This window comes from Drosophila suzukii, chromosome 3, assembly GCF_043229965.1.
Source record: "Drosophila suzukii chromosome 3, CBGP_Dsuzu_IsoJpt1.0, whole genome shotgun sequence".
Taxonomy (NCBI): Eukaryota; Metazoa; Arthropoda; class Insecta; order Diptera; family Drosophilidae; genus Drosophila; species Drosophila suzukii.
In genome coordinates this window covers 20,089,499-20,115,042 of record NC_092082.1, presented here as the reverse complement: position 1 = coordinate 20,115,042, position 25,544 = coordinate 20,089,499, and the positions used below count along the sequence as shown (strand labels likewise).

The following is a 25,544-nucleotide window of genomic DNA, read 5'->3' as shown; positions in this document are numbered from 1 at the left end:
CACTTACCATGCATTTGTGTCGCATTCGATTTCAATCTTAATTTGCATTGTTTTCTTGGAACGCAGCCTTTTGATATCTGTTGTTTTGTTGTCGAATCTTCAGCTTTACCCATTTTCGATCGGCTTTTGGTCTTGCACGCGTCGCTCAATCTGCGTTTGCGTGTTTGAAATACCAATATCCCTTAATTCCGGACACCGGCAGCTCTATTAATTGTTCGCCAGCCATCTTTAGTTTAATATTCTGCTAGCGATACGCAGAGCTGTTTTTTGGAATGCGCCTGCTTCCCATAAACATTGCCGGAGAGAAGCCTCGACTCTTCCCTGACCAAGTATCATCGATCCATTGAAGTTCTGCTTTGTTTGTTATGCTAAATGCAAGTATTTGTAAAGTGCGCTGGCATACTGGCATTCAAAAATATTCACTCACTGCAGTTCAAACATCGATGTATAAAAAACTGAGTCACTGCAGGGGTCCATGTCAAGTACTTACATTTAATTGCATTCTCAATAGTTAAAACCATTATGTTCTGTATCCTTGTTTAACCTTCGAGGACAGTTGGATATGTCATGGACAGACTACCTCAATTTATAGCAATCTAATGCAGTTTCAAGGTCTGTTCATCACTATCATAAAACTGCAATTTGGTCATGAGCTCTAATTATATAAAATGCTTTACAAGGATGAATCATAAGGGAAGTTGCACTCGCTATGGAAGTGCAGTCTTCACTGGCTTTTAAGTTAAGTTGGATATACTCTTATGGTTTCAATAAGTCCGCCTTTTTAATATATTTGGAACAACTGCAATTCAAATCATAATTTATTTAACACTAATTTTGGAAATCAACATATCAAAATATCTTTCTGAATTTATTATGTTTGAAAGTAAATGATTTCAGTAAAAATTTTATAAGGGAACCGTTTTTAATACGATTGTTGCTTTTTTTTAACACTCAATTCATACATTTCGAGAAAAAAAATATTTTAAAGGATTTGTATTACTTTGGTAATCATTTTGAAGGACATTATAAAAGTAAATGAGTATATAGAGCAACCAAAATGTATTAGTTATTATTTCCCCGGTTTTATCTACTTCCCTTTTTTGTTTGTTGTACCAGAAGTTTATTAGTTTACCCAAGAATTTCAGTGAGTCTATCACAGTCTTATCGGTATTGACAGAATAAACAGAAAGTCTTGGGATTACAAGAGCCCCGAGGTAGACAATTCGGAACTGATTTGACAAACTAGAAGAAGAAACTGCAATACACAATTCAAGGTTAGTCACGAGACATGACCTCATGCCACAGTGTCAAAAAAACTGGCCCATTAATCAGCCGCTTTATGGCGAAGAAGTGCTCACTGAACAAGTGCAAATAGTGCGTTATTATTTATTCATTTAATTTTGCAAAAACGACCCAAAGAGGGTCGGAGGTCAGTCAACCCTTAAGCCGCCAAAAAAGCAATTTTTATTTGTCCCAGTCATAAAATTCAGCCCACGCAGAGGAGGGCAAAATATATGAGCTGCTGTCGGCGTTGCTTCGGGCATCCAATTTCGAGTCATACAATTAATAGACACCGAGCCAATTTAACGAGGATATCAAGGGACACCCAATTCTAGGGCAGCATTCACATTCAGTGTTTTGTTGCCTTTCGGGAGAATTATATAAAAATAGTCCAACCGCATGACGTCTGCAGAAGTCGGTGGGATGATACTCGAACCAAGCAATTTCGCAGCACAAGGACGACATTAGACTCTCCGGCCGCAGGCTCGTTAATTTCATCCAGATGTAGATGTAGCATTTAATTTACAGTTCCTCATACGCCCCGTTGTCGCCACAACAAAGACCACCCAACTATTCCCTAACATCCAAATTCAGCCATCCCAAAATGGATCTTCGCATCACCGATTTGCGGCTTCCGCTAAATTTCGCCGCATGGCTAATTTCCCATTTAAAATGCAAATACGCGAAACGTGCAGTTCAAATCTTATTTACTCAATAAATATTCCCATACATTTTTAATCGAATCATTAGTTTTATTTCGTTATTACGATTTCTTTGAAGAATTCGCTTCCGAAATTCCTATTGCAGCTACTAATCAAAAATATCATTATAAAAATTACTAATTGCCAAATCTTAATTGTTAATTCTCTTTAGAACGCCTAGCAAATCAACTCAGAAAGCTCAATCAAAAGTAAGGAACAAAATATTGAAAGTAGACTTGCTTTAATGCTCTTTATTTCCTAGGGTTTTAAGGTGTACAATTTAGTATCTGAAACTTTTCAAATAATAGATTAATTTATGGACATTTTTCAATTCCCTTAAATTTTTATGAACCTAACAGAAATTAAATAAATTTTCACCTCACAAAAGTTTCTTACATTCAGTTACATTTTTATTTTTTTAAGGTCCCCTGTAAACATAAGTTTTTTTTTGGCAGTTTGAATGAAAAAAGAAACATTTTTTTAGCGAATTAACTTTCGGCCATTTCGTAACTACCGTTTAAGACTAAGGGTAGTATTCAAACTAACAAAAAGTCGTCCAAAACCAAAAACTGTATATAAAAAAACGTCGCAAAAATTTAACAAAAAGTCGTTCAAAACCAAAAACTTTTTATAAAAAGCGTCACAAGATTAAAGTGGAACTACATAAGTCTACTCTTACTAAATGTCATTTCCGTTATAATGTTTTAATAATTTGTTGCTTTTAAATTAAAGTGAAGGCATTTATATTCATCATTGGAAGTTTTCAAATAAACAATATAAAATGATGATGGTTAGCCTTTTGGGATGGGTAAAACACACATTCGCCGCGTTCCATGATTCTTCTTTAATAAAAATGAAAAAAATTAATTGTTCATTTTTAAATTATTTGTGTTGACACGTAAGTTATATTAATATATACAAGTCAACTTCCATGAATGACTGTAAATTTCCATTTAAATATTTCTAAAAATTTATATTTTAAACAACAAAAAATGATTATCTGAAATAGATTAGGGAAATAATTGTTATGCTTTACCAATAATACTGAATATATATTTTTTTGTTCTTTTTATATCATAAATTTAATTTTAGTTTCATATTAGTGTTACAATAAACCAATCCTTTCTTTTAAAATAATTTTTTTTTTTGATTTAAAGCAATAAAGAGTGCTTTTAATAAAAACCAATGTTTCACGTTTTATGATTAAACTTGCAAATAAATAAGAGTTCTTTTGTCGAAAATGTATACTACTTTTTATATAAAAATCGATGCAATAATTGAAATTGATGTTCTTAGTGAGCCGGAATCTGATAGGGTATAAAAGAAACAATAAAATTTGTCGTGCCATTTTGACCGCTCGCACACGTCCAAAGGCGCTGGCACGAGCTGTGCATTTTCGATGGGGTGGTTTTCGAATGGGTGTGGGTGGGGTGTATGTGCTCGGGGGTGCCTGTATTCCATGGGTCATATCCGATCCGACCACCGGCGGCGCCAGCCGAGGCAGAGCCGAGCCAGAATGTTTGGCAACTGTTGCGCGCTGAGCAAGGAACCCTGCCCCCTGGAAGCCCCACTGCGGTCCGATCTGCCCAACCACCCACCTATAGTATATAGCTTATATAGCTCGGAGCTATGGGCGGCAGCAGCCGACGAGTGCGCCGCTCGACGAACCAGTCATTCTAAATCGACGCCTGGCTGACTGCAGACGCGCTCCTCGGATCGAATCGCCATCGCAGTGGTCGGTTAATCAAGTGTCGCCCGCTCTAATCATTAATTAAGTGTCTTAGGAAAATAAGTCCAATTTTGCTATCGAAACGGGTTTCCATAGACTGCGTGTGCCAGCGACTATGCTTTTGCGGCAGGCTCATTTGTGAAAAAAAAGAAAAATCATTTGCGGTCAGTTCGATTTTCACCTGAATTGCAATCAAGCCCAATTATCACACAATCAGACCGGCAACATGGAGTCCACAACACCTGTGCTGGACCCGTCGATGCTGAATAGCACCGCCACTGTGGCTTCTAAGGCCCTCTATGCGAATAGGAATAATTTGATCATCGGTGCGATTATCATGGGTCTGGGCGTTTTCGGCAATTCGCTGGCACTCTTTATTTTGGCGCGCAAGAAACTCAATAAAAACAGCAAATACACGCTCATGCTGCGGTAAGTACAATCAAAACAACAGAATATTATAAAAAAAGCTTTTGAAAATGGAAGTTTGAAATATTTGGTAGTACAACCATAACAAAAAATCTTAAAGTTCGCGGAAATTAAATATATATCATGATTTTAAAAGGAGAATTAACTTTATAATAAGGTGAAATTAGTCCACATAATTTAAATTTTAACTTAAGTTAAAGGTTAAATTCGAATTATGTGGACATATTTATAATTTGTATAAGGTAAATTTATAAATAAATATCTTAGCCGAAAAAATATGAACTTATTTAAAAATAATTAATTTAAATACATAGTATTTTTTACGTAGTCATAAAATTAAAATTATTCCAACCAAAAAGTGTATAAGTTCTTTTGAGGGAAATCAACATTTTCTTGAAAAAACATATACCCACCTAATTAAAAGCTTAAAAAGATCACCAAAAGCTAGATGTTTTTGCATATTTCTTTCCGTGTAGCTACTCATTTTATGCACATAATGTTTGTGACTGTTTGCGGCCAGTTCATGGCTATGTAAGTTTATTCAACCTGCTCTCAACTGCGGCCACTATTAAATAGTAGTGTTCGATTATATGCCTATGCGGGCCTGATTTGCATACACTGAATTGTTTTGTTTGGCCGGGGCTTTGTTTTTGGCTTTCTGCATATCTTATCAAATGGCGGAATTAGTCCATTGGCCATGTGTTTTGGTGGTGAGATTTTGTCATATTCCAGTCTGTATCGGACAGTCTTATCGGCGACATGGGAATGCAGCAATTGCGAATGCATTAAAAGCTTAATGGTGTAACTGAAGACGGAGATCAGAGCTTGGCCAGATTGGCCAATGTGTGTATATATACGAATTCCATTGAGATGTTGGGAAGGCTAGATTTTATAGCAATTAAAATATTTTTCATTGTATTTTTAATTTTTATTCATTTGCATATTTTATAACTTTAAAAACACTGAATCAACAAGTCTGGGTTTTTCCCTAGTATTATAAGAATTTAACTCATTGGGGATTTTACATTATGTTTTAAAATACACACATAGTTGATTGATGAGTGATGATAAATGAGTGTATTATTAAGCAACATAATTTGCGGAATTATTTTTAATTTAAATTAGTCATAGGGTAATACCATCTGAAAGGGTGTGCAATTATATTAGGAAACAACCTTATCAAGAGATAAAATGTTATATATGACGCACAATGTAATCCTTTCAGTTCATTTGCCAAATATTTGCCACAATTTATACGTCATTTATCAGCATTGGCCCGATGGCAGATTCAGTGAGCTTTATTCCGATTTGCCCCTTTCCCTACATTTTATGCTGCGACAACATTGCGTATGCGTAATATGCGTAAATTGCTGTCGCCAGCAATTTGAGCCATCAAGGGAGCAGAAATTAAGGAGAATTCCACTCCAGACATGAGCCTCCTTTAGGAGAGCCTTTGATCTGTAATTTGATTGATTGAATGAACCCGGTGATTGGCACTTAAGCGGTGTCGATAAATCAGGGTATCCCAATGGCATCACCCTTATTGCTTTTTCCCTCTGTGGAATTTGTGCTTTCCCATTGCAAAAATAAACAATGAGTTTGCTATTACAAGCCAATAACACAATCATGCATTTCACATTGCAAATCGAAAATGTAGATATTTTCGCCCTGTAATGAACAGTTTCGGTGCTTTTGCTTTTAGTGAAACTTTTACAACGCACCATAAATTGAATTTTAGTAGTTTTTGCGCTATAAGCAGGTATAATGGTACACAAGCAAATAACAAAAATAAAAACGAATAAAGTCATTACAATTCCCAACGTTTGGCCCAACCATTTGGCCCACCCTCAATCTCCGAGAATTGTCAATCCCATTTTTTATTTTATTCCAGGCAGACGTTGTCATTCATTTCTATTGCAAAAGTCCTATATCTACATATATATTTTCATCTCACCCAAAGACAAATGAGTTTCCTGTGTCAACGGCGCCCTAAAAACAATCGAGACGGTGCACAAACATTTTCCACAAATGCAATATTTTATGATCCCAATAAAAGGGAAATACTTAATTAAATTCACTATTGACTGACACACATTTGCCGAGTATATACGGCTTTTACGCTATGGGAGGGTAGTGTATAAGTTAACAATTCAGTTCACCTCTATTTGTCAATTATTTAAAGTAATACATAAATATATTTTGTAATAATGTGTTAGAAAAATAAAAATTATTAGAAGATTATTTAACCAGTAAAGATTATACGAGCTTTATAAAATTCTTACTAACAATTTGGAAGACTGGAAATATTTAATAAGTAAAAAAATATTGTAAAGAAGATGTTAAGAATTATTTATAGACATAATATTTTTAAAAAAATGTATTTTTATGGATTAACCAAGTCCCTATGAAAATTTAAAAAATATATATATTTATCATTTTGTACGGTGTTTAGGTTCCATACATTTAAAGATTTCTTAAACAACTATAAAAATAAATCTTTAAATATACATAGATTACTTACAAGACCTAAAATTAATTTACCCATAAAAGAATTCCATATAATTTTGGTTGCCTTTTTTATATTATTCAGTACAAAATAAATTGCCGGCGGCCGTTTGAGAGTGCTTAAAGATCAAGTCACGTCTTAGGCAACTAAAATTGGCAGTTGTACAACCATATGGGGCAGTTTTGAGGTATCTTGATTGAAAGTTTCGCCTTATCATAGGGGCAATTAATTAAAAACAATTCGCTATTACAAATTTTTCCGCCTTCTTATATTGATGGCTTATTACAGAACTCAATGGTTCGTTGCCACATTAATGTTAATGGAGTGGAAATCTTTTATTATCCCATTTACGAGCCTTGAAAAGCCCTGTTGCTAAGCTAAACCTAATTTATGAAAGTCCTTAACTATTCCAGATGCCTGGCCACGAACAATTTGGTGGCTCTGCTGGGGATGCTGACCACAACGCTGCTGAAAATGTACCTTTCGAAGGAGGTCCTGCAGTCCTTTATTCGAGTGGACTGCGTGGGACTCGTGGTGTGGCGCTTCTTTGGCCTTAGCTCCGGATGCATTGCGGCAGTAATGGCAGCTGAAAGGTGGATGGCTCTGGCAAGACCCTTCATTTACCACAAGGTTTGTATCATTATTAAATAAAATTCAATTTAAATATAGGGGTACCTCTAGAACTATATTTTATATAGCATTGCGTAACATTATTTTTAAATGTTTAGCTCTTATTATAATGACAGTAATCTCACCTAGAAATATAAAAGATATCATGTCAATGCTTATATATTTTTGAAACGTTCCGAAAAGATTTTAATCATTATAGGGATTAAAATGCAATACATTAAATAAGATTGGCACATATGTACTTAGGAATTAAAATATAAAATGCTACCATATAGAAAATTGGTCACTTCTGAAGAATTAGCTGTTTAGTTTTAATTTTTTTTTAAGCACTAGATATAAAAGATCGTTTTATTATTTTTATAGAAATAGTTTAAAGCTCAAAGTACTTATTATTCTGACCTTTTGAGAAAGCATTTTTATAATTATTGATTAGAACAAAAGAGAAAATGGGTATACAGGAAATCACTAACCTGACAAACTAATAGTTATAAATCTCCCATATAGCACATCACCTACGAGCTGATCCGCAAGAGCATCAATAGCATACTGATTGTGGCGGTAGTCATCACGTTCCTGCCTTTGGTTGGGTTTGGCGCCTACATTGATAAATCTGATCCGGAAAAGCTTAAGTGCATGCGATATCGCGATGCGCCGGGAGTGTGGAACAAATCGTACGCGGTGCTGTTTATGGTCTTTGGTAATGTCCCACCAATTGCTGTTTACATATTGTTACTTATTTGGCATTCGATTGGCTACAGGTACCCTCCTTTGCATTGTGATCGTGGCCTGCAATCTGTTCGTGGCACACACTTTACTCTGTGTAATTGGAAGGACTCGAACGGCCAAGAGGCACATGCACTATGACCTGGTCTCCGGAGAAAAAACCAGTGCGATTAGCATTGATCCGGAGAGCAGCAGCGCCACCACTCTCTACCAGACGCAGCTAAGCTCCGGAAGCGGAGGTAGCCACCGCGGAGTCCATCCAACGAGGCAATTCCGGCACAGCGTCAGCGTCACAATGGCGGCCACAGAATCCTCCCCGGTGGAGATCAAGTTCGCCAAGCTGATGGCGTTCCTCAGCATCTCCTTCGTCATCTGCTGGATGCCCCAGATGGTGAGTCCTGAAGGAATATTTTTCCGTTTCCTACCCACATACCAAATTTCATATCAATCGGACCAATATTAAGGCCGAAAAATAGGGAATTGATTAACCCTTCTTAAAATTTTAAGACCTTCAGACTCCAAAAAGTATGCAACAAAAATGTATACTTTAAGTGTCGTAAAAAAAACCTTAGAACAAAGTAATATTTATTTTAAAATTAAAATGTTTTTTATATTCTTTTTTAAGATTGCTATCCCGTTGGCCATAGCCCCAGATCGTCTGCCCGCAACGAATAAGTTCTTCATCATCGCCGACGTGCTTACGGCTCTACACTTTACCTCGGATCCGTATGTCTATGTGCTGAGTCGATCCAAGTCCATCAATTGGTCGTTGCTGGGTTGCATCAAGCGCTGGAGGAGCGGATGGCGTCCGGGTGGACTTCGACGATCCCAGAGCGACCAGAGCCGCATGCGCACCACGATGACGGAGGCGAATACTCTGGAGTTTAACTAACTCCTCCCGATCCTCATTCAGCACCCCAAGTACTTAATCCCATGTCCCGCTTCAATGGGATCTCACTCAATTATCGATTCCGCCTCCCTTAAAACATTCAAAGGAGTGGCTCCTCATAGTTTCGTAAGCTGTAAATAATATGTACCCCACTTTGTATACCATATCAAGGCGTTCCTTATATGCTCATCGCACATAATAATAAACTTAGAATCGATTTGTGGCATAAAATAAGCCGCTTGTGTTTATGTAAATGTAATATGGTGCACATGGAAATCGACTTGGATTTGAGGTGTTCAGGGTTTGAATATTAATTTGATTTGATTTAAAATAATAAACTGAAGCCCCATTTTCGAAATTAAAAAAAACAACATTGTATCACACGGCCGAAAGTCTATATAATGTATAAGTACCAACATTCCACCATATGGTAAACTGACCAGGAAGCAATTGTGGCTTTATTTTTCCGATGAACTAGACGCGCAGTCTCCAAAAATCGGTTGCTCCATTTTATTGCCCAACAACAGATCGAATGCTAATTTCCATTTCCCTCGACTAAAACAAACAGAAAGCGCATTTGTTTTACAACTACTTTTGCTTTTTTGTTTATTTTAAAATTTGTATGATTACATAAGTTGAATGGTTGGCTGGTATGGTATGGTATGCAGTGCTGTTAGGGGGAAATTGGGTATTGTTCATATTTAAATCGAATCAATCAAGTTGTTTGTGTTCTCCCTCGTCACAGTATCAAGAAGTTCCGCCTCCAGTTACAATGTATTCAACTGTTTCAACGCAAAGTTGCTTGTCTTCTTCTCAGTTTCCTTTCATTCAGTTTATATGCAAATTGGGATGCAAATGTCAAATTGCGGGAAGAGATCGATTTGATCTGTTTTTCATCATCCTCCTCCTGGGCGTGAATGTATATAATTTCTTGTATAGATTTTAAGTTTATGTGTTATTTTAAATTACGAATTTCTTCGACGTCTACTTAGTAGCGGTTGTACCGACCGCGGGCACGTTGACGTTGCGGTGTGGCCTTGGGTCCGGCGGCAGCGCGAGCGGGAGTCGCCTTCTTGGCCGGCGATGGCGAGGCATCCGGCGTCGTCGCCGCAGCAGCGGGCGTGGCAGCAGCGGCCTTGGCCGGAGTCTTAGCTGGCGTCTTGGTTACGGGAGCTGGTTCAGCGGCAGCCGGAGTTTTGGCCGGAGATGGCTCCGGTTCGGGCTCTTGTTCGGCCTCCTGCTCCTCTTCCTGGGCCTCCATCTCCTCCTCCCCGTTGTCCTGGCCGGCGCCATCTTCCTCGCCCTCACCTTCGACCTCCTCTTCGCCTTCGCCTTCGCCCTCTCCCTCGGCATTGTCATCTGCCATCTCTACATCGTCATCATCGCCGGTGGCCTCCGATGGGTCGTAAAGCTCACCTTCGGCTCCCTCGGTGGCTTCCTCGGCGGCGCCCTCGGTGGAAGGGGCCTCTGTCTCCTCGATCTTGCGCTTCTTGCGCTCGTTCTCTTCCAAAGCAGCAGCAGCACGCTTCTGGGCGATCTTGGTGTCGCTCGACTTCTCGTTGATGAACTTCAAGAAGTTGCGGTGATGGGTGGCGGTGCGCGAGTGAATCTCGGCGGTCACCTCGGTGTCGAAGAACTTGCTGCACACCGAGCACTCGTAGCACTCCAGCTTGGAGATCAGGCCAGGACCGACAGCCCGCTGCCAGTTGTACTTGGGCAGGCGGGTGTCCACCTCGCTGGGGATCTCGTCGCCGTCGGTGAAGTCAAGAATGCAGTCCTCGGGATCCACAGGCAGGGCTACTTCCTCCTCCTCCTGGCTCTCGTTGAGCTCCTCGCCCTCCTTGGTCTCGTCGGCGCCTTCTTCGCCCTCCTTGGCCTCATCGCCCTCGGCTTCATCACCCTCGGCAGCTTCACCATCGCCGCCTCCCTCCTTCTTGGCCTCGCCATCGGCGGCTTCGCCCTCCTTCTTGGCTGGCTTCTTCTTGCGCTTCTGGGGCAGACGGAGATCGCGAGTCTCCTCCTCCTCGGTGCTGATGGGCAACGTCTGGCGCTTGCGCTCACCCACCTTGGTGTTGCTCTCGGCGGCCTTCTTCAGATGCTCGGCGGACAGCAGATGTGTGTCGTAGTCGATGCGAGTGGCGAACTCCTTGTTGCACTCAATGCACTTGGGATGCAGGAACTTCTTCAGCTGCAAATGTCCCTCCGACTTGCGATGGGTCGAGATGTGACCGTGGAAGTTCAGGTCGCACATGGTGCAGTAGTCCAACTGGCGTTGCTTGCTCTTGCCCATGCGCTTTAAGCGGTCGAACTCGATCGACTTGAGCTGCTCGGCGATCTTGGCCTCCTGGCGGATCATGTTGGCCTTGAGGCGGTAGCTCTCCTCAATTCCCTCGCGCATCATCAGATGGGTGCGTCCCTTGATGTGGTTCTCGAACGAGTTGGCGTCCCACATGTGCTTCTTGCACAGATGACAGTAGAACATGTCGTTTGGCACACTAGCGTAGGGCGACTCCTTGGTTGGGCTATAGAATTTGATCAGAGATCATTGGTTTTTGTGGGGGAAGGAATAAAGAAAGGTAAATTTATTAGTTGTGAATCTTAAATGTATAGACGGGGATGCGTCTGGTCTGGCTCTAGGGAAGAGAATACAATATTAGAGGGATAGAGAATGATTTTCGCTGCAATTTATACTTATGATACGTACAGTACAGATGGCGATAGATGAATAATACAATAGTGAATGTCTTTAGCTATGGTTTTGATGCGTTTTGAAAGTGAGTATGATTGGTTTGCCGAGAGAAATATGCCGTAAACCTATCTTATGACAAAAGAAGTCAAAGCAGATAAAAGCCAAACTTGAGTATCTAAGCATTTCAAATACAATTCTTAATTCAAGTAAAGTACGATTATCAATATTTTCAGCATATTTCTTTTTACAAAAAAAATCTTACATTTATGATCGCATGTTAACATTAAAAAAAAACAATTGATGATAAATTTTGATATCAAAAAGGAGAGATATTATAAGGAGTGATTTCAAAAATAATTTAATGGCAAACATATATAATTCGTTAAGAACATTCTCTCCTTTTAAACTTCAAAAATAAATTTAGAATGTAGGTACACAAAACGCAAAAAAGTAAAACCCAATCTTATATTTTAAAATCTATTTTTTGTTTTTAAATGATAATAAAAAACTGTATGAATTGGGTAATATTTACAACTATAGATTAACGATTCCCTACCCAAGTGGGCGTGGTTCCGCCCAAATTGACCACATACACACATTAATATAAACAGCATCAAAAACGGTTATATCCCTAATGAAGAACTAAATCTAATTAAGTATACTTTTTAGAAATGTATGAGGAAAAGCAATTAGAAAGTTGGAATGCCTAAGTACTTAAGAAAAACTTTTTATATAATATACTTGAGCTGCTGAGTTCGATTTTTGTATTGTTTGGTTTTGATTTTAGTGAAAGAAATCAATCCTTTCGATTTGGTGGGCAGCAAAAAATGTATTCTTTTTTGTTGTGGTTTTGGTTTGTTTTGGAAAAGTTGTAGTAAGTCTTACCTCTCGATTTTCTTATCGCCAGGAGTGGGTTCCTTCTTTTTATTTTGGTTGGCATTTTTAGCCAAAAGTTTCTTGGCACGATCAAAAGCATTTTGCTTGCGAATACCGCCGCCGCCCTGCTTTTGCGGGGGCTTGGGTCCACTACCAGTGGCGCCACGATTTTGGAAGCCACCTCCCTGGCCACGACGGTTATTGAGACGATTGCCGGCACCGCCGCCGCGACTGACCATCTATATTGTTTAGTTTATCATTTAGGATTAACAATAACATTTTCGCACAATTCCGAATGCGCACATGGGGCATATGTGAATTGATTTTGTTTTGATTTACAAACAGAGACAATATTCATAGAGCATTTCCGAAAGATCAGAGACAATATGGCGCGGTTGGCCATTTACAATGTTTTGTGAGGGGCAGAGCAATCAAATTGAACAGATAATTGATAATTGCGGGGATAAATCGTTACAGAGATGGTTGGTAAACGTTGATATATAGTAAAATATATATAAATATAGTGGCAGCACATAGAGCACATGGTATATTTTTTTTTTTTGGTCAGATCGACGGGGCAGTTGCGGCGGCCAATCAGTCGACGGGGATAGTTGGATATATATATTGCATACATATATATTTATTCGATGGCGTGTGGCGGCGAGTGGCATTTGAAAATGGAAATCGGATTTTTTGAGTTTCAGAGGCAGGAACGTCGAAGAAGAATTGGCGATGAATTTGCATTAGACATTAGAACATATAAATAGGTATTACATATTGTGGTTTTTTCGGATGTAATTATGTTGCACCATCAAGCAGTACCAGTACCAGATCGGATCAGTTTCGGTTTCAGAGCAGAGCAGATTAGAAGATTGCATTGCGATCAATATCAATCGATCGAGCAATCGGTCAATCAATCAATCAATCAGTGGCGTCGCACGGGAAGCATCATATAGTATATTGCATCGCATCGTTGGTGAAGATTCGCATATTGGCCACATATTGTGTGTGCATCGTGCGTGTGTGTGTGTGTTGAGTGTGTATGCGTTGCGTTTCATAATATTCAATTTTATTTTGGTTTTTGAAAATATTGTTGGCCGTCAATGGAATTCATTTTTTGGTGGGGGGATTGATTTTTTGTCGATTGCAATGCATTATTGCAAGTGGGAAGAGGCAACATCAACGGCAACAACAACACGCAACAGCAACAACGACAACAACAACAACGACAGCAGCAGCAGCAACAACAACAGCAAGTTTATATGCCGGAGCAGCAACAACAATATGGAATGCATTATTCGAAAAATGCAAGACGATGCGGTTTCGATATTCGATATTTGAGGTGTATTGAAAAGCATCGAATTTTTTGAGTTTGGCATTATTTGTTTTTGGTTTTGGAAGAGAGAATAAAAATAGATAATGGATAAATTAGAAAAGCGTTGTGGCAAAAAGAGTCCAGCCAAGAAATGTTCGTTTGACTTGGCAATGGATTTTCGGATAATAATCGAATTATAAATATGGTAAAAAGGTAATTAAATGCTTAAGTACATCTAGTAAGAGAATAATTGCATATAAATTACTTATGATTCAATCTTGACATATAGAGATCATCATCATACTCTTTTCATCGTTAAGTGGAACAAGTGTTGGCGGTACATGTTGTAATAGGTACATTTCGTTATCAATGCGTGTGTATTATATAAATTTCGTTTCTTTTATTTTGTTAAATAATCCGGTTTGGTTCTTTTTCGTTTGTGCAGTTTCTACGGAACTAAAAAAGTATTGCATTTTAAATGGAATAAATGCGTTTTTTAATGAAAACCTTCGTCTACCACATCCATCCTCCTCCTTACAACCTTATATCCTGACTACACTGCACAAAGTTCTCAATAGTTTTTTCACAATATTCACTTGGCTAATTTATGTTTTCTCTGTTGGTTTAGTAAACTACAAGCTACGATTAGATTTTGGATCTTGTTGTTTATCTCTTAAAGGAAAAGCATTAGCTACGTTTGGCAATATAACAATCTAACTAAAGGTAAATAAACACAAAATGTAGGGTTCTGTTGTGGAGTGTAAGCTATAGGCGTTTTAGAAAGGGAACTTTTTTACTTAATTTGTTTTTAAATAAATTTTTGAAACGGACGGAAAAGTTACCCGCTAATTATATTTATAAATCAAATTTAAGTACTCAGCATTTTTAAACATGTAGTACAAGATTAAAATTAAAGATAAAATTGGATCGACAAGTATTTGTTATAATGTTGATATGCGTAGACATTTTTTGAAGTTGTCTGAAGTTTAGGACTAGTATTATAAAATGAAATTAAAGGACCTTGCGTTTTTCATTACATCTCCACCACAGAAATCCGATTCGTAGTACACGAATCGCGAAATAGTAATAAAATAGATAAATATAACAATTCATTCGGTTGGCATTGTCAACGTGTTTATGGGGGGAAATTGAACTTTTGTACATACCGGGCCGCCGCGCTGATTGCGATTTCCCATGCCGCCGCCGCCGCGGGGCAAATCGAGAAGCGATGGTGGATTCTGGCTCCTGAACAGATTGTTCAGCAGATTGTTGGCCAGGTTGATGGCCTGGGCGTTCATCTGACCGCCGCCCTGGCGCATGTTGTTGCCGAATTGTCCGCCACCGGGATTCTGGGACTCCCAGGGCGACATGTTCATGCCGCCCATGCGGTTGGCGCCCATGGGTCCGCCATAGTTGTTGTTGCCGCCTCCGAAGTTGCGATTGCGGTTCTGGTTGCCCCGGAATGCCATGTTGCCGTTGATCTTTGGGTTATTCCCTAAACGATTCTGTGGATTTCCGTTGACCTTTACGCTGCAAAAAGATTGGGGAAAATAATTAGAAGGTCTTTAAATGGAACTTATTGTTAAATCGGAGAAATTATACTTTTCCAGGTGTTCAGGTAAACTTTTGGGTTTATATTTTTGATTTAAGTATTCTTGGGTTATGTACTAGATTAATTATTTTAGTAGTGTCAATGTAAATCGAATATTTCAAATTTTTGTACAGGAACTTCAAATTAAATGATGTAACAGAAAAATTAAAAAACATCATCATCTTTACATTATTACAAAGATTTTGATAATCCCAATAGTCCTTGGAAAAATACAATTTTAGAAGCGGATATAGGTTTGGGTCTGGGAACAGGAGATACATAAATATTTCGGGATTTTCGGGGTTGATGTGCAGCATACCTGACCATAATTTTGACGGGTTTTAGTTTTGTGGGAGAGTTTATGGGATGTGTAATGTAGGATTTGTATTTAAGCGAGCAAATTTCTTAAAACAAGCTGAAAGTAAAACGGCACAAACAAAGAACGAAACAAATGTTGAGAGGCAAGCGATAAGATTATATTTTTGTTAGTAAGCCCTGATCTTCGTTTTTTCTGCGGGTAGGTCTTGAACCCCACAAAAACCCGTAATACAACCCCGCGTGCGTATACACACACCAACCCGAAAAAACCGAAGAATGAAAAGCAACGGGGAAATGAAAAAGAATTGGGAACAATTTTGGCGCTACGGTCAGCAGATTACATTAATAACTATTAAAACGGGTTTGTGCGACACTAACACACGAAAGCCCTTGCTTTTGGGCAAAAAAAAAAGGTAAAAAACCCTGGTAATATATTCTCATATAGAGTGGAAAAAAGATGGCGGCCCAGACAGTGCGTGTGTATAAGTAATTGATTCAGTCAGAAAGCCGGCCGGCCATGCGGGCGGAAAAGAGAGGGTGATAGAGATAAATACACAAAATTAGAAAGGAAACCCATTTCCCAGCAATGAAATCATGTTTTCACACTAATATATTGCACCAAATGCATTAGTTAAGCCCCCACAAATATGTAAATGCACAACCACAAAAGAACCTCCTAATCAAAGCATATCACGGTATAAGAAAAAAACACTCAAAGCCCCCGTAAAAAAGCTATTATCCAATTATCCCATTACTTTAGCCACAAATACACGCAAGGAGCCCCCAGGAAAATCAATAATTACTATTTTCAGATGCCCAGGGAACAAAGCGAAAAAAAAGTACCCAACAGATACACACACATTAAAATTTTCGTTAGCCTCCACCAACAACACACAAGCAAAGCGCTCAAAGGTACTACGCAAATGGTGAAATTATCCAAAAACTTACGTGTTGCAACGGCGATTTGTCAATTACTTGGTCTATTGCACTGTAGTTTTCCTAGGTTTAGCAAGATGGCCGCCTGCGTGGAAACTTCACACCGATCCGAACGACGAAAAAAAATCGAATGATGACGTATAAGACGTGTTAGAGGTGGTGAAACATCAAGCATCGGTAACATCGATGTTTGGCGGCCAATCGATGTTTTTCAAACACAAAAGTACTGAAAAAAAGATTTCGTGGAAAGAGAAACCATCTCGTATTCGCTGGGTATTTTAGCGTTTTTAGCTTAAAAAAATTACACACAGTAAAATATTTCTAAACAAGAAGAAACATTTCAATGCAATTTGACTGTGTTTAAAAAAAGGCTTATCCTAAACATCGGTGTTTTTCACAAAATTCATCGAAAACATCGATGTTCGCTATACAATTTACTTTTTAGATGTACCAAAAGTATACCAAATGGTCACCCTAAAATGTGAGGAGGGTGTCTCTGCTATATCAGGTGGGCTTATCAGCAGTAGGGGTGTTGTATTCGCTACGGCAGTAGGGTGCATTCACTGAGATTGAAAAACACGTTTTCAAACCTTTGAGAGTTATTTTTTAAAAAAACTCCTCATATGTTATTGCTGTTTGCGCTCAATTTTGGAATGTAAAATAAATATGATAAGTTTTTACACACCCGCGTGCAGAAACAGAAACACCTGAGCTACTGCTCGGATGCTTAGAAAAAGGAGGTCCACGTTGGAAAAACTCCGTTTTTTAAATTCAATGAAAACATTTAAAAAACGTTACACTTTATCTTTCGAATCCCATACAAAATAGTTTTAATATTAGTGGTGGCATCACTCAGCTACCTATTTCAAGGACGCTGTTATAGAAGAACTCGAAAAGAGCAACGCAAATACTCTAAATAACATTAATCTTGCATATGCGAGTATTAAATCAAAATGGTTTAAATTAAGTCTTAACTCAGGATGATTTACTTCCAAAGAGGAAGGACAACGAAACGTTTGCTGGCTGGTTAAGATTTTACAAGCAGGAAGAAACATGAAGATTGAACCAGTGGTTTAGCTACTAAAAAATTACCAGAAATCAAGGATAGAAAAGTTCGGATACAGAATTTTTCAAAGCATCCAAAAATGAGCATAATTAGGACCTAACAACAACTATCCTCTTATTTCGCCACGCCTTGCAGCATGTACTTACAAAGAATCAAATAAAATGATTCGTCTATTCGACATTATTAATGTTATACATTTCAAAAGATATTTTGATAACTTTTTGCTAAAAAATTGTTCAAGGAAAAAATATATAATTTTTTTCTAAAAAATTATTTTGATTGTCTTTTTTTAAAAACTTACTTTATAAGTTGAACGGCGAAAACAGTATTTAAAAAGTCAAATTGTTCCAAAAACAACAGAAACTTAAGAGATAAAAACACCAAGTCCATTATTTTGAATGACATCATTCGATTTTATTGAATTTGCATAAAACTGGCGCAGATATTGCTACTCTGCACCCTTTGCAATGCATATGCATCGTTTAATTTACATACAAAGGGATTAAACATATTAATTGTAAACGTTATAATAGGCAATAATCATATGTACTAGCAATAGTTGTTTTTTGTGTGTTTAGCATTATTATTACTGCTGGCTCTTGTGTACAGTTAATTAATTAAGTACCACAGCGTAAAGTAGGCTCAAAAAAATATGTCTAGCATATTTTTCTTTCGACCTCTCATATTTATCTTTTATTTCCATTTTTTTGGTTTGTTTTGTGTCTTTGTTTGAAGTGCATGGGCGCCACTAAATGGCCTAAGGGGGGTTTTTAGAGGTGTGGAAGGGATCAATAAAGGGTGATATATCCATACACATTTCACATACATTTACAAATATAATCGATTGGGGGTGCAGGCGAGAAAGCATCCGCCTTTCACCATTCAACACACATAGGTAACGTCATTATGCTACAGTTGCCGGGTCCGTGGACTAAGTTGCGCTATTTAACATAGAAACTAGAGAAAACACTAACCCACAACTCGGGGTGTTCACGAAATCGCTAGAAAGTTTTGAACAAGTCCTTGAGGTCTTTGTAAACGGTGTGACATCCTATTTTAAAATATCTACTTGATATTGATACTGTAAGGGCGCTGCATCGTTTACAACTAGCTTTAGGTGTCTAAAAGTATGCAGTACATTTTGTTTCTAAAAGAAAACGGAAAAGTCTAGTGTAATACAGTTTTTAAATTGCCAGCAATCATATTAAGGTCTCTGGCATTAAAGCATAGGGATTTCGCCCTAAAATTAAACGGTTTGTGTATAAAGGTAAATTTGTACATTCTTATTACTTCGGTTTAGATAGAAGTAGGACAGGACTAATACATTTAATGGCATACTTTCAAACTTTTAGTGATTTCGCAAACTCTCCGAAATAAGTTCGCCTTGATTTTGTTTGGTTTTTGTGTGCCGGTTCTAAGGGAATTGAGGGTTTTGGGAACAGGTAAGATTCGAGCTTCCTAGCCACCCACAACATATTTACATGGCAGCCACTTGAAAGCCACCCGGCGCACCTAGTAGAAGAATAGCAGCCGTTCTTGGGCGGAGGCGGAGAGCAGGCGCCACGATCGCTTGATGCTCACATACTGAATTAAAGCGCGTATGCTGATCAGAAAGCCGAAGGCGCAAATCAGCCACCAGAGCCAGGAATTCTCGTGCGAGGCCAGGTCCGTCGAGTGTTTTACGATCAGCGTCCATTTAGCCAGAGACAGACCGAATCCCGACAGGGCTCCGTATCGGGCGGCAATCGTGTGACAGAAGCACGTGAGCATCAGGAAGCCGATCCAGTTGAACAGAAATGCCACAATGAATGCCGTGATGAACATTATGTCCGTCCCGAGCAAGTTGTCCGTGGTCGACAGGCTGTTTTCCGGATCGCTGGCATCAATGGCGATAAAAGTGAGTGCCGGTTGTGCGGATCGCACAGCAGCGGCACCATCGCGCAGCGGATTGGGCGGCAGCAGCGGATTCGGCGGCGGGGGAAGCTGCTGTGAGGAGGGCAAAGTCAAAAAGGCGGGCGGCAGCTCTCCGTTCAGGGACTTTTCCATTTGCACCTCCTCGTAGGTGGGCAGCTTCCCGTGTATCTCAGGCGGCAGTTGTGCATTCATAAGGTCCGCCTGACCAGGCAGCTGCACTTGCATCTGCATTGGGATCTGCATCTGGCCAGGATCGGTGGAGGCCAGGGTCAGCGCTGACATCTGAGCCGGCAGTGCCACCTGCTGACCATGGCCCACGTTCGCCTCGTACGGCGGTGGAGCACTGAAGTCCGCCTTTGGCGGTCCCAATTGATCGTCCCCGGACGATTGCTGGTTGTTATGCGGCATGACTGGAAAATAGGGCACAAAAACAATGGGATTAGTTAATGAAGTGCTTAGGGGGCAATACAAAATATTTTGTGCTTTTTTGACAACTTAAGTCATGATAAATTAGGTTCTAAATTGAAAAGTTTTAAAGAGGGATATAGCTTAAATTTAATTAAATTATAAAATATTTATGAATATGCTAAAATTGTTTATTCCTTTCACCTTTCACTCATATAATTATTTAATAAAGTAACTTACAGCTTTAAGTAAGCAGCAGGCCAAGTTCAACCAATTGATTTTTTCATGCATCTTCGAAATAAACTGCCAAACAAATATTCATGCTGAATTTTGTAGGACTCGCTTACAAAACTCGATTTCAAAAGAATTTGAGTTTTAAATGTTCTAAAAACTTTGCAATTTTACAAAATTAACTCTCTTACAACTCCTTGAGTAATTGATTTTTTAAATTAGCTTATATCAAAATTGAAAGCAAAGCTTATTGTTTAGTTCTCGCTTTTATTAACGTTAATAGTTCACGCGGCGTTTAATAAAATTAGGTGTATAATAAATAAATGGGCGGCTAGCTGCCAAAATTGCATTGCATTACATCTAGATTTCTTTTTATCTCTCTCTGAGCAATTAGTTTTCGTTCGTTAATACTTGATCTAAATTTTTTAGAGGCACGTCAGTGGGCACTTAAAACTACAGCATTCGTCATCTTAATTGGATGGTTGCAAGAATAGTTTTGTTATGCAGTTAAAATAAACATTTGGACATGTTAGACATTCGAAAACAAATTAGCAGCCCCTGGCTTATTAGATGGCGCGAGTGTTAGTTGCAGTGCCGGGGGCGATTGGAGGCAACCGCCTGAAGGTGAGCCTCCTCGAGCGATAGGATGCGGCAGGGGCCAAAGGGACGTCTTACTGGGCGCAGGGGTCGCAAGCCATCCACCTCGTCCATTCCCTCATTCTGACAGCCACCGTCGGTCGTTGTGGTTGTGGTGCTGTCGTGCAGCTTTTGCTTCTGCAGCTTCTCGTGTCGCAGGTACAAGACCACACAGCACATGGCCATGAACAGCAGGGCCAGCGTGGCTCCGCTTACAATGCTGGCCTTCTCCAGCATCACACGATTCCTGGTCGGCAGATAGGAGCCATCTATCTCCTTGTACTCGCACCGCGGGCCCATAAAACCCAAGGCGCACTCGCAATTGTACAGGATTTCGTTGTGGATCTCCACCGTGAAGCAGGTGGCATCATTTAGGCAATACCAGGCGGCATATGTGGGTGGACAGGCGAAGATCGGAAAGGTAACATTCGGCCTGGGCGTTGTGGATATCTCCACATTGTCCGGCGGCAGGATCGGAGCAGCTGTTGGCCGCGGTTTGGCTATGGCACGCGATGAGCAGGCGGCAGTTAGCGGCAAACAAGCGCCGATTAAAGCGATGGCAAGCGGCAGGTCCTGGACTCGCATCTTGATCTTAACTCATGGCAGCTTTACTTGGGAATGTGGCAATGCAGTGTGAGGTGTTTTCTTGTTATGTGGAATTCTTGGCTTTGGCTGGCAGGCGGCTGGCTGCAAAACAAAAACGAAGTGCAATTAAAATCAACTCAAAAATGTAAACTCGTATTCGGGTTTGTGTAGGTTAATTGCCTGCCTAGCACCGCCAGCCGCCTTCTTCTCACAATTACAACCTATGCTCCTCGACCTAAGTGAGAACGAGAAACAGAAAATCGAATTTCATAAATTTTTAACAAAAAAATGACATCGTTTATTTACCTGGCCGGAATCGCGAGCGGAACCCAAGCGGCTGTTGTATTTGCACAGTTTGCATTCATTATCGAGTATTTTGTTCTGGTTACACTCTCACTTAACATAACGTTCACTTCAGGCACTTCAATATATAAATTCATGTATATCGATTTGGAAAAAAAAAGAAACAGCTTACCATAAGGTGCTAACGATAAAATGCCTGGTTACATAAAAAATGTAATAGTATGTGATCTTCAAAATAATATTTTTAATGTAACCTAATAAAAGTATCTTATTACACTGATTGAGCTGCAGCGCTTCAATTGAATGTAATTGATCTCCCCATCCGGGAATTAACAAAATAATCAGATTCAGTTGAATTCTGTTTAGACCTACAAATTGGGTTTTCTGTCTCTTTGCTAAAACAAAGCAATTCCATTGTTTATTTGTAAGGCCAAGAGCTACCATTTGATTGGGTACACAAATAAACAAATTAGTTTCCGACTTTTGTCCATCAGTAAGCCCATAACATTAGTGCCTTAGTCGGAATCATTATCTATAATTAAAATTATACAGATTTTGAACATAGATGCCCTCAAAACTTGATCTTAATTAAGTTATCAACATCTTATTAACTGTTCTAATCAATCACACAAATTGGAATCAAATTAGCTACTCCATGTTAACGATGCACGAATGGAATTTAACCATTTATTATAAATGTAACACTACAATCAATCAATATTATTTAATATAACCTTCAGGATAACCAAATTAAAAAAGTTTATTAATTTGGTAATTTTAATCAAATAAGTTGTATTACCTATCTTAAATAATTAGGGTAAGAAAACATTTGTTAGGACCTTCAAAGTAAACGAAAACAATTTCCTTATAAAGCCTTATAGGTCTTTCTCTTTATTTCGCAAAACATTGACTCTCCCACATATATCTAAAAATAAAAAAAAAACCATGCGTGCAAGTGAAAGTTGACAGTTGAAGTGACTGGAGTAGAGTGAGAGTGCGAATGAGATAGTCCAATAGACGCACGATATAAATGTAATTAAGTTGACCTTTCGGTCAATTGAAACGTAAATTCAGCTGTAGAAGCAAAAAATAGTTAGAGGCAATCAAGATCAGCGTGAGCGGGCCTAAGATGTGCCTAATTTCTACTAGTGCATGCATATGTATTTCTTTTGGTTTATTTTTATTAGTCTATGTGGGTGAGCCGGACGTAAGCTTGAATAATGAGCTAATAGACGCCAACGAGCTAAACGAGCACCTGGGGGCTTATCACCAATTGACCTCAAACAAAAGCGTCCACCGAAAAAAATATCAATGTGAAATGATAGTAGCTTTGAATAATGATAACATATATTTCATACAAAGAGAAATATTTTATTTAAAAATTTTAAAAGTTAACATTAACAAATTTTTTTTTTCTGTGTGATGATTAGTGCCAAAGCATCAAAAACTCCAATGAAAAAAGGTGGAGCGGTCTTGATAAGGTGACAAATACCATCCACAAGTGCGGAACGCAAGTGGATGCTAGGCGGTAATTACAGTTACCTGCGGATGAGTCAGATGTGCGGGCATTTGAAATATTGCAAAATTGCACGAAACCGAGGGAGATTGTTTAGTGTACAGTCGTACTTCAGGAGTGTAATCATCTTTCGAAAATAGGGATCTTAAGAAAACTTTTTCCTATGCCATTTCAATTTTAAGAATCCTTCAAATAAGTTGAATCTTTCCAGAACGAATTATTGGATTTTAAACTATATAATCTTGTACAAAATACTTTGGGTTTAACTTATTATTGTTGTTTGAGAAAGTAAAAATCTTTAAGTAACTAAAATATGAAAATGTTACCCTTCGACTTTTAAGGAGTATTTTTTTATATACAGATATTAAAATATTTTTTCGAAACTAGTGTCCACTATGCTCTTTAATTTTTATTTTTGCCGAATTTAGCGGGTTTAAAACACTTTCTATTAGTCTAACCAAAATATTTTGAGTCCGCATAGTCTTATCAAAATTTACTGGAAATTAAAAAAAGATCGTGGTCATGGTCATGCATACTTTCAATTTACATGAACTTAAGTTCACACTTGATTAGATTTAGCTACAGTTCTTTAGAATAATCTAAAAGTAATTTAATTTGAGCTAGACTTTTATTTTTTAGGGAACGAAAATATACGTTTGTGGTTTATAGATCATATGTATTCAATGTCTATGTAGACAAGCTTGTTAAAATAATGTTCTTGCTGTTCTAATAAAAATAATTTTAAAGGTACAAGGCAAGCTACGGATCAATATACGGAAAATCTTATTAAATTTTAGAATTGACCCCTTTATTAGATATTTTCATCCAACAGGTTTTGAAATAATTCATGATAAAGTACGGGATCTATGGGTTTTATCTGGATAACTACGAGTATCTTGTAAATACCGAAAATTCAACCATACGAAGTCCTACTGTAACTTTGCGTGTGTTTGAGAAAGGAGGAGAGGGAGGGAACAGGGGAAGTCGAGAGGGAGAAAGCAACAGGGCCGTCACAAAAGGCGTTGGAAATTAGCGAATCGCTGTGGAAAAGTAACAACGCAGTTTGGGCCAGGTTTTGGATTTCAGCCGGAGTTCGTTTCGTTTCGTTTTGTTGATAAGAAATTTGAGCGCGTGGACAGCTGCCAAGCAGCAGGTGTGCAAGAGGGAGAGGGAGAGAGGTGTATCGCATCTCTGGAATAGAGTGCGAAGCAAACCAGTTAAACGGGACCGGGAGCACAAGAGAGGCTCAAGATGCAAACGGAAGATGATGAAGAGGAAGATGGAAAGATGCAGATGGAACGGAGGCTGTCTGAATGGAAGGTCTCTCAATCTCAAGGGGCAATTTCCTGGATTGAATGAAAAATACAAACGCAGACACCAACTGCTGCATTGGTATTGCAATGGAATAGAGAAAGAATACGAGACTGACGGCGAGGTGAAGGGGGAGGGGGAGGAGGACAACAACTGCGAGAACAAGTTTCCAAGCAAACGGCGCTTGTTGTTATTGTACACAAGGGCAAATGAATTAATTTACTTGAGTAAATATGAATTAAATAAACAAGTACACCGACACACAGGCAGACTTATCAGAGTGTGCACTGTTTTTTTAGCACCTGAGTGGCGAAATCCCAGCAAAATTAAGATTATTAATTTGCTAAACAAAACATAAACACATGTACATACACACACACGCACACAGGAGGAGGGGATGGGAGAGAGAGCCTTGACTCTCTCCTGGAGCCCTCCTCCTGTAACGGTTATTATTTGTTTCCCTTTCTTCGCCTCGCCTTTTCGTTTCTATTTCTGTCCTCGATTTTAATTCGATTTGATTCTATTCCTCATATTCTGTGCCATGTTCTATTTATTCACCTTGTTTTCTTCTATGCGTTGGTCGATTGCGATTGCGTTCGCTTTTCTCTTTTGCGCAGCGCTCTCTCACGTTTCCGTTTTATTGATTTTGTTCGAAATTTTGTTTTGGCCAAACACGCACACAGCTAATACTGTTGGTTTTTTGGCTGCACAGCGACGGTCGACGATCCGCTTTCGAGTGGCCTCACTGTATGCAATTAAAATTAAACTAATTTAAAACTGGGCTCACTTCGCGAGCGAAGCAAAAAAACAAATGCACCAGGAATAAATCTTCGATTTCTGAGCTAGTGGTGGCCACTGGCCAGGTGCTGCGCGTTGCTATCGATAGTAGAGATAAGATCGTGATGAGCTATCGAAACAAAGCCAAGTTATTAAATCGAATGAATATAAAATTAAACAGTCAAAAAAA

General features: G+C 38.9%; 4 protein-coding genes across 7 annotated transcripts; 1 reads left to right on the top strand and 3 right to left on the bottom strand.

Annotated features, from left to right (window-relative positions):
- Positions 1–3,527: 3,527 nt before the first annotated feature.
- On the top strand, positions 3,528–9,125 carry LOC108015546 (prostaglandin D2 receptor). Its single transcript, XM_036814713.3, has 5 exons — positions 3,528–4,140; positions 7,057–7,273; positions 7,778–7,970; positions 8,032–8,387; positions 8,622–9,125. Exons 1-5 carry the CDS (start codon positions 3,938–3,940, stop codon positions 8,886–8,888), a joined length of 1,236 nt encoding a protein of 411 aa, XP_036670608.3. The 5' UTR covers positions 3,528–3,937; the 3' UTR covers positions 8,889–9,125.
- A 336-nt stretch (positions 9,126–9,461) lies between these two features.
- Pep (Protein on ecdysone puffs) lies at positions 9,462–16,773 on the bottom strand. 4 transcript variants are annotated; one of them, XM_036814711.3, is made up of 4 exons: positions 16,623–16,773; positions 14,932–15,295; positions 12,460–12,689; positions 9,462–11,407 (listed from the first exon to the last, which is right to left on the bottom strand). In XM_036814711.3, the coding sequence occupies exons 2-4, from the start codon at positions 15,232–15,234 to the stop codon at positions 9,874–9,876; spliced, it is 2,067 nt and encodes a 688-aa protein (XP_036670606.1). In that variant the 5' UTR covers positions 15,235–15,295; positions 16,623–16,773; the 3' UTR covers positions 9,462–9,873. The 4 variants fall into 4 exon arrangements, with proteins under 4 accessions (XP_036670606.1, XP_070852845.1, XP_036670607.1 ...); XM_070996744.1 differs by lacking the exon at positions 16,623–16,773 and adding an exon at positions 15,676–15,692; XM_017089266.4 differs by lacking the exon at positions 12,460–12,689 and adding an exon at positions 15,676–15,771 and having other exon boundaries at positions 11,093–11,407; positions 16,623–16,730.
- Positions 16,774–18,065: 1,292 nt separating this feature from the next.
- On the bottom strand, positions 18,066–25,416 carry Ndfip (Nedd4 family interacting protein). Its single transcript, XM_017082024.4, has 2 exons — positions 25,136–25,416; positions 18,066–20,000 (listed from the first exon to the last, which is right to left on the bottom strand). Exon 2 carries the CDS (start codon positions 19,996–19,998, stop codon positions 19,189–19,191), a length of 810 nt encoding a protein of 269 aa, XP_016937513.2. The 5' UTR covers positions 19,999–20,000; positions 25,136–25,416; the 3' UTR covers positions 18,066–19,188.
- On the bottom strand, positions 20,474–25,412 carry Krn (Keren). The gene is made up of 2 exons (XM_036815872.3): positions 25,136–25,412; positions 20,474–21,549 (listed from the first exon to the last, which is right to left on the bottom strand). The coding sequence occupies exon 2, from the start codon at positions 21,445–21,447 to the stop codon at positions 20,809–20,811; it is 639 nt and encodes a 212-aa protein (XP_036671767.3). The 5' UTR covers positions 21,448–21,549; positions 25,136–25,412; the 3' UTR covers positions 20,474–20,808.
- Positions 25,417–25,544: the final 128 nt, after the last annotated feature.

Coding starts and splice junctions, on each gene's coding strand:
- Ndfip (XM_017082024.4), bottom strand. CDS start 19,998: ATGCCGCATAACAACCAGCAATCGTCCGGGGACGATCAATTGGGACCG.
- Pep (XM_070996744.1), bottom strand. Junction 12,690..14,931: donor GCAATCAGCGCGGCGGCCCG/GTATGTACAAAA, acceptor TAAACAATATAG/ATGGTCAGTCGCGGCGGCGG. Junction 11,408..12,459: donor GGCGATAAGAAAATCGAGAG/GTAAGACTTACT, acceptor CAAATTCTATAG/CCCAACCAAGGAGTCGCCCT.
- Krn (XM_036815872.3), bottom strand. CDS start 21,447: ATGCGAGTCCAGGACCTGCCGCTTGCCATCGCTTTAATCGGCGCTTGT.
- LOC108015546 (XM_036814713.3), top strand. CDS start 3,938: ATGGAGTCCACAACACCTGTGCTGGACCCGTCGATGCTGAATAGCACC. Junction 7,274..7,777: donor GACCCTTCATTTACCACAAG/GTTTGTATCATT, acceptor TCTCCCATATAG/CACATCACCTACGAGCTGAT. Junction 7,971..8,031: donor GGTGCTGTTTATGGTCTTTG/GTAATGTCCCAC, acceptor GATTGGCTACAG/GTACCCTCCTTTGCATTGTG.